This window comes from Octopus bimaculoides, chromosome 6 (assembly GCF_046866305.1).
Source record: "Octopus bimaculoides isolate indiv1 chromosome 6, ASM4686630v1, whole genome shotgun sequence".
Lineage (NCBI taxonomy): Eukaryota > Metazoa > Mollusca > Cephalopoda > Octopoda > Octopodidae > Octopus > Octopus bimaculoides.
The window spans coordinates 117,601,940-117,614,037 of record NC_142933.1 but is presented as its reverse complement, the minus strand read 5'-3'; the positions used below and the strand labels follow the sequence as shown (position 1 = coordinate 117,614,037).

The 12,098-nt window shown below is 38.9% G+C and overlaps 1 protein-coding gene across 5 annotated transcripts in view; it reads left to right on the top strand.

The window, feature by feature from the left end:
• Positions 1 to 12,098, top strand: part of LOC106875286 (uncharacterized) — an 80,852-nt gene that overhangs the window by 14,259 nt on the left and 54,495 nt on the right. For all 5 annotated transcript variants that reach the window (XM_089354495.1, XM_089354496.1, XM_089354491.1 and 2 more), the window contains 2 exons: positions 3,912 to 4,000; positions 4,789 to 5,049. In XM_089354495.1, coding sequence (XP_089210621.1) covers positions 3,912 to 4,000; positions 4,789 to 5,049 — 350 coding nt within the window. The remainder of the gene's footprint in view (positions 1 to 3,911; positions 4,001 to 4,788; positions 5,050 to 12,098) is intronic.

The following is a 12,098-nucleotide window of genomic DNA, read 5'->3' as shown; positions in this document are numbered from 1 at the left end:
ACTATAATTTCTGTTGATTATAGATAGTACGGTTTTTATAGAAGCGTTAGTTGTTTTAACCTTTTAGCACTTAAACCGGTCATATCCAACCTAAATATTCCACCTGATCTGACCTCTCACACCTACCTTACAATGTCATTCTAGAAATATACAATTACATCGTTGAAATCTTGAAGCTATGAAAGAATGCATGAGTACCTGGAACAATCATCATCATCATCATCATCGTTTAACGTCCGCTTTCCATGCTAGCATGGGTTGGACGATTTGACTGAGGACTGGTGAAACCGGATGGCAACACCAGGCTCCAATCTAATTTGGCAGAGTTTCTACAGCTGGATGCCCTTCCTAACGCCAACCACTCAGAGAGTGTAGTGGGTGCTTTTACGTGTCACCCGCACGAAAACGACCACGCTCGAAATGGTGTCTTTTATGTGCCACCCGCACAAGCCAGTCCAGGGGCACTGGCAACGATCTCGCTCGAAAATCCTACGGGAGCCAGTCAGGCGGTACTGGCAACGGCCACGCTCAAAATGGTGCATCTCATGTGCCACCCGCACAAGAGCCAGTCCAGGGGCACTGGCAACGATCTTACTTGGCTTGCCGGGTCTTCTCACGCACAGCACATTTCCAAAGGTCTCGGTCAGTAGTCATCGCCTTGGTGAGGCCCAATGTACGAAGGTCTTGCCTCACCACCTCAGCCCAGGTCTTCCTGGGCCTACCTCTTCCACGGGTTCCCTCAACTGTTAGGGTGTGGCACTTTTTCACGCAGCTATCCTCATCCATTCTCACCACATGTCCATACCAGCGCAACGTCTCTCTTGCACACCACAACTGATGCTTCTAATGTTCAGCTTTTCTCTCAAGATACTTACACTCTGACGGGTATTCACATTGACATTACACATCCAACGGAGCATACTGGCTTCATTCCTTGCAAGCTTACGTATGTCCTCAGCAGTTACAGCCCATGTTTCACTGCCATGTAGCATGGCTGTTCGTACGCATGCGTCATACAGTCTGCCTTTTACTCTGAGTGAGAGTCCCTTTGTCGCCAGCAGGGGTAAGAGCTCTCTAAACTTTGCCCAGGCTATTCTTATTCTAGCAGCTACACTTTCAGCGCACCCACCCCCACTACTAACTTGGTCGCCCAGATAGCGGAAGCTATCGACTACCTCTAGTTTTTCACCCTGGAATGAGATAGAAGTTGTTTCCTGTTTGTTTACAGTCTTTATTGCACCTGAACATCTGCCACAAACAAAAACTAACTTGCTAGTTAACCTGCCTTTGATGTTGCTGCACCTCTTATGTGTCCATAGCTTGCACCGGGTACATCTTATAGAGTTACTACCTACTCCTTTTCTACATACTGAGCAGGGCCATCTACCTGAAGGGGTTTGTGTTTTATCTACCTTCCTACTTATTAGGATTTTGGTTTTAGCTAGGTTGACTCTAAGGCCCTTCAATTCTAGACCTTGCTTCCACACCTGAAACTTCTCCTCTAGTTCTGATAGTGACTCCGCAATTAGGGCAAGGTCATCAGCATAGAGGAGCTCCCAGGGGCAACCTGTCTTGAACTCCTCTGTGATTGCCTGGAGGACTATGATAAATAAGAGGGAGCTGAGGACGGAACCTTGGTGGACCCCTACCTCTACCCGGAATTCATTGCTGTACTCATTTCCAACCCTCACCTTACTGGCAGCATCTCTGTACATGGCTCGCACAGCTCTCACTAACCATTCTTCTATCCCAAGTTTCCTCATTGACCACCAGATAAGGGATCGGGGGACCCTGTCAAAGGCTTTCTCCATGTCAACGAAAGCCAGGTACAGAGGTTTATCCTTAGCTAGGTATTTCTCCTGCAACTGTCTCACTAGAAATAAGGCATCAGTAGTGCTTTTACCTGGCACGAACCCAAACTGCATCTCATCTAAATTGATTCGCTCCCTAATTAGTTGGGCTATGACCCTCTCTGTAACTTTCATAACCTGATCTAACAGCTTGATGCCTCTGTAATTATTTGTATCTAAAGCGTCACCTTTACCTTTGTAGCAGTTGACTATGATGCTGCTACACCAGTCATTGGGTATGACTCCTTCGTGTATCACCTGGTTCGTAATACGGGTGACTAGGCTATAGCCAACACTGCCAGATATTTTGAGCATCTCTGCAGTGATTCCTGATGGGCCGGGGGCTTTCCCGGTCTTCATACTCTTAATTGCTTTATCTACCCTGGTACTATCAACTCGGATAGCTGGTCCCTCTATTGGGTCGACATACGGCAGGCTCTCTTTCTCCCATTCATTCTCTTTATTAAGCAATCTATCGTAGTGGCATCTCCAGACCTCTTTCTTTGCATCCTCATTTAATGCAAGCGTACCATCATCCATGCGAACACATTTCTCTCCTACAACATCAAATCAATAAATATTATATTTGATAAAGTACTCTAAATGCTTGAGTGTTAAAGCTGAATACTCTTTTTACCGTTAATCACTCAGTCATCAAACGTTAGTCAGGTAAACAATGTCGCGGCTGCAGTAACTGCAGCAGCGGCAGCAACAGCAGTAGTAGTTGTATAGTCCTAGATCGGCTCTGATCAAATAAGCTTATGATATGTTGTTAGTAAGGGACATATTGTAAATGAACTTCCATCATCATCTTTGTTTAACGTCCACCTTCCATGCTGGCATGGGTTGGATGCTTTGACAGGGGCCTGCACCAAACTTCTGTGTCTCTTTTGGCAGGGTTTTTACAGCTGCCCACCCTTTCTAACAACAATCATCCAGCAGAGTGGATTGAGTACTTTTTACATGGTAGAAGCACAGGCGAGGTTGTGTGTGTGAATGTTTGTGTCTCCTTGTCTTGACGTCACATGGTTATTGTAAATGAGTGTCACTGTTATACAAGCAGTGCCATTCATTTCCAATGTTCTGTGAAAACATGTCTGGCCATGGGGAAATATTTATTACTTTGCCTCGAAACTGGTAAGGGTTGTTGACATGCAGGTCATCTGTAGAAAATCTGCCTAATAACCAATGTCCGAGTCATGCAAGCGTGGGAAAATGGGCATTAAAATGATGATGATGATGATGATGATGATAAACTGTACACATTATAGAAGGTTCCTTATCTACTTAGCTGTAGACCTTTAAAAGTTTCCTTATCCCATTATTATCAATCTTTGTATTTAACCCTTTGGCATTTGAACCATCCATATCTGGCCCAAATATTGTACGTGTTTTGTATTCAAACTATCCAAATCTGACCTCCCACATCTACACTACAATGTCATTCTAACGAAAAACAACCATGTCATAAAAGTCTCAAAGTTACAAGATAATGTGCCATTAATTCAAAACAATGTGAATAAATAAGCTTTACATTTGACAAAGTAATATGAATACCAAAGTATTAAATCACAATAACCCTCTTAAAAAAAGAAAACAGCATTTTTACAGAAAAGAGAGCTAAATGTTGGTTTCTTTTTTGAGTAGATATAAATACTATGTGTTCTAGGAGAAGAAAATAGAAGAATGTGATATTCAAGATATTATGGTATAAGGGAACTGAAATGGTTTCAACTGAAGATTGAAACCATATTGTCTTACTTAATAGTTTTTCATTTATTGGTTTCAAATTTTGGTGCAAGAAACAAACATCACCATTGTACAAGTGGTGATGTTTGTTTCTTGTCTTCTGTGGGTGAAAAATTACCTTGCTTGGAAACAGGTGAGGGTGACAAGAAGGGCATCTGGGCATAGAACATCTACAAATTCCATATGACCCATGCAAGCATGGAAAAGTGGGTGTCAAAGATGATGTTGAACAACAACAAATCACTTTTGAAATATAACATCTTTTGATAAAACTTTAAAGTTAACATCTTGGATATTTATATTGTTTTACAGATTCTGACATGGAAGGTGAAAACAGCCATAGTTCACAACATGATACTGTAAATGCTGAACGCCCATGGAGTGCTGAAGAATTGAAAGAAGTTGGTTTGGTTTTTAATGTTTATTTCCATTAAAAAAGATTTTATTTTTGCATCTCATTTGGAATCTATTTCTGTTCCATATTTTCAATCATTGCTCAATAAGCACAATTTTTTGTCTTCTGATATTGGTGAATTAATAATCCTAGATTTAAATTTTGGCACAAGGCCAACAATTTTTGGGGGAGAGGCTCAGTCGATTACATTGACCCTAGTGCTCAACTGGTACTTATTTTATTGACTCTGGAAATATGAAAGGCTCAGTTGACCACGGCAGAATTTGAACTCTGAACATGAAGATGGATGAAATGCTGCTAAGCATTTTGCTCAGCATGCTAATGATTTTTCCAGCTCACTGCTTCAATGATAAAAGGGTAAAGACCCCCTTTGGTCATGAAGGGCATCCAGCCGTAAAAACCCTGCCAAAACAGACAAAGAAGTGTGGTGCAGTCTTCTGCCTGGCCAGCTCCTGTCAAGCCATCCAACCCATGCCAGCATGGAAGGAGGACGTTAAATGATGATACATATATGTGCCTGTGTGTGTGTGTGTTTGTTACCCCCATGCACCACTTGATGAGTGTTGGTTTGTTTATGTCCCCTTAACTTAGCAGTTTGGTAAAAGAAACTGATAGAATAAGCACCATATTTATCTTGCCCATGATGCTGCACACTGGGACTGAACCTGAAACCACTTCGTTGCAAAGTGAGCTTCTTAACCACACAGCCATGCCTGCACTTGTATTTTATTTACTATATTCTAGAATTTATTTTTCTTTCTCTCTCTCTTTCAGTTTTCAAATGCTGTAATATCTCGGCGCAGATATATTGGAAACCGGTTCAAACCAAACATTTCCTTACCTGTATTCAGTGGCTATTTACAGAACATGCTAGAAACTGGGAAAGCTCAGTTTGTGTGGTCAAAGTTAGTTGAACAATGTGCATATCATATTTTAGCGCAAAAAGACATTCGTGAAAAACACGACTATCGGGAATTTTGCCATGCTTTATATCAACAGTATCCCAGTATTGGATTAGAAGGTCCCCAACCATGGGTAAGTGTAGTTTGGTTGTTAACCTCATATCATCTATTTTCTGATGCCAGTGCCGGTGGCATGTAAAAAGCACCATTTGAGTGTTGGGCCTCATGGAGGCAGTGACATGTGGCCAAGACCTTTGGTGATATACTGTGCTTGTGTAGAGTTGTTAAGCCAAGTGAGACTGTAGTTGTGGCCAATGCTGGTGTCAGGTCAGTGGCATGTAAAAAGCACCCACTACACTCTCAGAGTGGTTGGCATTATGAAGGGCATCCAGCTGTAGAAACCTTACGAAATCAGATCAGAATCTGGTGCAGCTCTCTGGCATACCAGTTTTCAGTCAAACCGTCTAACCCATGCTAGCATGGAAAGTAGACATTAAATGATGATGATGATGCTCTTATTTTTTTCCTTTTGTTTTTCTTGCTTGAATTGCAGTTTTTTTTTGCGTCATGATAGTTAACTGCTCAACACCTTTCTGCTTTCCCTCTTCTTAAATAAAACACACACACATTTATTTATTTACGGCCTCAAACATCTCAATACCTTGCGCTTTCTTGTTTCTCTCCATGAAATTCAATTGAATTCAGTTGTTGTCTTAAATTCATGCTTATTCATTTTCTAAGCTTCCTAAATTCATGCTACGTTATATTCTAATCACCCAGAATTCATTGCTCTTTTAAAAAAATTACGATTTATGCATTGTTGTCTCTCAAATATTTAAAATCTACAATTAAGAGCCCTCTCTACTCGCTGGCGGTACCTACCCACCACCACTACCCATTTTCCTTTATTCAAAAATTCTTATCGCTCCTTAAAATTATGGCTTTTAAGTGTTGATTTCTCAGCCCAAGAATTACAGCGTGATGTGCTGCTTGACTGGTCCCCCCTCTCCCTCTCTCTCTCTCTCTCTCTCTTTATATATATATATGATGATGATGATGATGATCTTTTCTCCCGCCATGCCTCTGTCTACCCCTCCATCCTCTCTCTCCCCCTTCGTAGTTTTTCCTTTAAGGTCTTCAGGTTCTGGCTATATATAAATGAGAAACCCATTCTAAATTATCTAGCTGACGTACTACGACGAAATACCCAAGATGCAGATAAGATAGAGATTTTTATTTATTTACGGCCTCAAACATCTCAATACCTTGCGCTTTCTTGTTTCTCTCCATGAAATTCAATTGAATTCAGTTGTTGTCTTAAATTCATGCTTATTCATTTTCTAAGCTTCCTAAATTCATGCTACGTTATATTCTAATCACCCAGAATTCATTGCTCTTTTAAAAAAATTACGATTTATGCATTGTTGTCTCTCAAATATTTAAAATCTACAATTAAGAGCCCTCTCTACTCGCTGGCGGTACCTACCCACCACCACTACCCATTTTCCTTTATTCAAAAATTCTTATCGCTCCTTAAAATTATGGCTTTTAAGTGTTGATTTCTCAGCCCAAGAATTACAGCGTGATGTGCTGCTTGACTGGTCCCCCCTCTCCCTCTCTCTCTCTCTCTCTCTCTCTCTTTATATATATATATGATGATGATGATGATGATCTTTTCTCCCGCCATGCCTCTGTCTACCCCTCCATCCTCTCTCTCCCCCTTCGTAGTTTTTCCTTTAAGGTCTTCAGGTTCTGGCTATATATAAATGAGAAACCCATTCTAAATTATCTAGCTGACGTACTACGACGAAATACCCAAGATGCAGATAAGATAGAGATTTTTATTTATTTACGGCCTCAAACATCTCAATACCTTGCGCTTTCTTGTTTCTCTCCATGAAATTCAATTGAATTCAGTTGTTGTCTTAAATTCATGCTTATTCATTTTCTAAGCTTCCTAAATTCATGCTACGTTATATTCTAATCACCCAGAATTCATTGCTCTTTTAAAAAAATTACGATTTATGCATTGTTGTCTCTCAAATATTTAAAATCTACAATTAAGAGCCCTCTCTACTCGCTGGCGGTACCTACCCACCACCACTACCCATTTTCCTTTATTCAAAAATTCTTATCGCTCCTTAAAATTATGGCTTTTAAGTGTTGATTTCTCAGCCCAAGAATTACAGCGTGATGTGCTGCTTGACTGGTCCCCCCTCTCCCTCTCTCTCTCTCTCTCTCTCTTTATATATATATATGATGATGATGATGATGATCTTTTCTCCCGCCATGCCTCTGTCTACCCCTCCATCCTCTCTCTCCCCCTTCGTAGTTTTTCCTTTAAGGTCTTCAGGTTCTGGCTATATATAAATGAGAAACCCATTCTAAATTATCTAGCTGACGTACTACGACGAAATACCCAAGATGCAGATAAGATAGAGATTTTTATTTATTTACGGCCTCAAACATCTCAATACCTTGCGCTTTCTTGTTTCTCTCCATGAAATTCAATTGAATTCAGTTGTTGTCTTAAATTCATGCTTATTCATTTTCTAAGCTTCCTAAATTCATGCTACGTTATATTCTAATCACCCAGAATTCATTGCTCTTTTAAAAAAATTACGATTTATGCATTGTTGTCTCTCAAATATTTAAAATCTACAATTAAGAGCCCTCTCTACTCGCTGGCGGTACCTACCCACCACCACTACCCATTTTCCTTTATTCAAAAATTCTTATCGCTCCTTAAAATTATGGCTTTTAAGTGTTGATTTCTCAGCCCAAGAATTACAGCGTGATGTGCTGCTTGACTGGTCCCCCCTCTCCCTCTCTCTCTCTCTCTCTCTCTTTATATATATATATGATGATGATGATGATGATCTTTTCTCCCGCCATGCCTCTGTCTACCCCTCCATCCTCTCTCTCCCCCTTCGTAGTTTTTCCTTTAAGGTCTTCAGGTTCTGGCTATATATAAATGAGAAACCCATTCTAAATTATCTAGCTGACGTACTACGACGAAATACCCAAGATGCAGATAAGATAGAGATTTTTATTTATTTACGGCCTCAAACATCTCAATACCTTGCGCTTTCTTGTTTCTCTCCATGAAATTCAATTGAATTCAGTTGTTGTCTTAAATTCATGCTTATTCATTTTCTAAGCTTCCTAAATTCATGCTACGTTATATTCTAATCACCCAGAATTCATTGCTCTTTTAAAAAAATTACGATTTATGCATTGTTGTCTCTCAAATATTTAAAATCTACAATTAAGAGCCCTCTCTCCCCCTTCGTAGTTTTTCCTTTAAGGTCTTCAGGTTCTGGCTATATATAAATGAGAAACCCATTCTAAATTATCTAGCTGACGTACTACGACGAAATACCCAAGATGCAGATAAGATAGAGATTTTTATTTATTTACGGCCTCAAACATCTCAATACCTTGCGCTTTCTTGTTTCTCTCCATGAAATTCAATTGAATTCAGTTGTTGTCTTAAATTCATGCTTATTCATTTTCTAAGCTTCCTAAATTCATGCTACGTTATATTCTAATCACCCAGAATTCATTGCTCTTTTAAAAAAATTACGATTTATGCATTGTTGTCTCTCAAATATTTAAAATCTACAATTAAGAGCCCTCTCTCCCCCTTCGTAGTTTTTCCTTTAAGGTCTTCAGGTTCTGGCTATATATAAATGAGAAACCCATTCTAAATTATCTAGCTGACGTACTACGACGAAATACCCAAGATGCAGATAAGATAGAGATTTTTATTTATTTACGGCCTCAAACATCTCAATACCTTGCGCTTTCTTGTTTCTCTCCATGAAATTCAATTGAATTCAGTTGTTGTCTTAAATTCATGCTTATTCATTTTCTAAGCTTCCTAAATTCATGCTACGTTATATTCTAATCACCCAGAATTCATTGCTCTTTTAAAAAAATTACGATTTATGCATTGTTGTCTCTCAAATATTTAAAATCTACAATTAAGAGCCCTCTCTACTCGCTGGCGGTACCTACCCACCACCACTACCCATTTTCCTTTATTCAAAAATTCTTATCGCTCCTTAAAATTATGGCTTTTAAGTGTTGATTTCTCAGCCCAAGAATTACAGCGTGATGTGCTGCTTGACTGGTCCCCCCTCTCCCTCTCTCTCTCTCTCTCTCTCTCTCTTTATATATATATATGATGATGATGATGATGATCTTTTCTCCCGCCATGCCTCTGTCTACCCCTCCATCCTCTCTCTCCCCCTTCGTAGTTTTTCCTTTAAGGTCTTCAGGTTCTGGCTATATATAAATGAGAAACCCATTCTAAATTATCTAGCTGACGTACTACGACGAAATACCCAAGATGCAGATAAGATAGAGATTTTTATTTATTTACGGCCTCAAACATCTCAATACCTTGCGCTTTCTTGTTTCTCTCCATGAAATTCAATTGAATTCAGTTGTTGTCTTAAATTCATGCTTATTCATTTTCTAAGCTTCCTAAATTCATGCTACGTTATATTCTAATCACCCAGAATTCATTGCTCTTTTAAAAAAATTACGATTTATGCATTGTTGTCTCTCAAATATTTAAAATCTACAATTAAGAGCCCTCTCTACTCGCTGGCGGTACCTACCCACCACCACTACCCATTTTCCTTTATTCAAAAATTCTTATCGCTCCTTAAAATTATGGCTTTTAAGTGTTGATTTCTCAGCCCAAGAATTACAGCGTGATGTGCTGCTTGACTGGTCCCCCCTCTCCCTCCCTCTCTCTCTCTCTCTCTCTCTCTTTATATATATATATGATGATGATGATGATGATCTTTTCTCCCGCCATGCCTCTGTCTACCCCTCCATCCTCTCTCTCCCCCTTCGTAGTTTTTCCTTTAAGGTCTTCAGGTTCTGGCTATATATAAATGAGAAACCCATTCTAAATTATCTAGCTGACGTACTACGACGAAATACCCAAGATGCAGATAAGATAGAGATTTTTATTTATTTACGGCCTCAAACATCTCAATACCTTGCGCTTTCTTGTTTCTCTCCATGAAATTCAATTGAATTCAGTTGTTGTCTTAAATTCATGCTTATTCATTTTCTAAGCTTCCTAAATTCATGCTACGTTATATTCTAATCACCCAGAATTCATTGCTCTTTTAAAAAAATTACGATTTATGCATTGTTGTCTCTCAAATATTTAAAATCTACAATTAAGAGCCCTCTCTCCCCCTTCGTAGTTTTTCCTTTAAGGTCTTCAGGTTCTGGCTATATATAAATGAGAAACCCATTCTAAATTATCTAGCTGACGTACTACGACGAAATACCCAAGATGCAGATAAGATAGAGATTTTTATTTATTTACGGCCTCAAACATCTCAATACCTTGCGCTTTCTTGTTTCTCTCCATGAAATTCAATTGAATTCAGTTGTTGTCTTAAATTCATGCTTATTCATTTTCTAAGCTTCCTAAATTCATGCTACGTTATATTCTAATCACCCAGAATTCATTGCTCTTTTAAAAAAATTACGATTTATGCATTGTTGTCTCTCAAATATTTAAAATCTACAATTAAGAGCCCTCTCTCCCCCTTCGTAGTTTTTCCTTTAAGGTCTTCAGGTTCTGGCTATATATAAATGAGAAACCCATTCTAAATTATCTAGCTGACGTACTACGACGAAATACCCAAGATGCAGATAAGATAGAGATTTTTATTTATTTACGGCCTCAAACATCTCAATACCTTGCGCTTTCTTGTTTCTCTCCATGAAATTCAATTGAATTCAGTTGTTGTCTTAAATTCATGCTTATTCATTTTCTAAGCTTCCTAAATTCATGCTACGTTATATTCTAATCACCCAGAATTCATTGCTCTTTTAAAAAAATTACGATTTATGCATTGTTGTCTCTCAAATATTTAAAATCTACAATTAAGAGCCCTCTCTACTCGCTGGCGGTACCTACCCACCACCACTACCCATTTTCCTTTATTCAAAAATTCTTATCGCTCCTTAAAATTATGGCTTTTAAGTGTTGATTTCTCAGCCCAAGAATTACAGCGTGATGTGCTGCTTGACTGGTCCCCCCTTTCCCTCTCTCTCTCTCTCTCTCTCTTTATATATATATATGATGATGATGATGATGATCTTTTCTCCCGCCATGCCTCTGTCTACCCCTCCATCCTCTCTCTCCCCCTTCGTAGTTTTTCCTTTAAGGTCTTCAGGTTCTGGCTATATATAAATGAGAAACCCATTCTAAATTATCTAGCTGACGTACTACGACGAAATACCCAAGATGCAGATAAGATAGAGATTTTTATTTATTTACGGCCTCAAACATCTCAATACCTTGCGCTTTCTTGTTTCTCTCCATGAAATTCAATTGAATTCAGTTGTTGTCTTAAATTCATGCTTATTCATTTTCTAAGCTTCCTAAATTCATGCTACGTTATATTCTAATCACCCAGAATTCATTGCTCTTTTAAAAAAATTACGATTTATGCATTGTTGTCTCTCAAATATTTAAAATCTACAATTAAGAGCCCTCTCTCCCCCTTCGTAGTTTTTCCTTTAAGGTCTTCAGGTTCTGGCTATATATAAATGAGAAACCCATTCTAAATTATCTAGCTGACGTACTACGACGAAATACCCAAGATGCAGATAAGATAGAGATTTTTATTTATTTACGGCCTCAAACATCTCAATACCTTGCGCTTTCTTGTTTCTCTCCATGAAATTCAATTGAATTCAGTTGTTGTCTTAAATTCATGCTTATTCATTTTCTAAGCTTCCTAAATTCATGCTACGTTATATTCTAATCACCCAGAATTCATTGCTCTTTTAAAAAAATTACGATTTATGCATTGTTGTCTCTCAAATATTTAAAATCTACAATTAAGAGCCCTCTCTACTCGCTGGCGGTACCTACCCACCACCACTACCCATTTTCCTTTATTCAAAAATTCTTATCGCTCCTTAAAATTATGGCTTTTAAGTGTTGATTTCTCAGCCCAAGAATTACAGCGTGATGTGCTGCTTGACTGGTCCCCCCTCTCCCTCTCTCTCTCTCTCTCTCTCTTTATATATATATATGATGATGATGATGATGATCTTTTCTCCCGCCATGCCTCTGTCTACCCCTCCATCCTCTCTCTCCCCCTTCGTAGTTTTTCCTTTAAGGTCTTCAGGTTC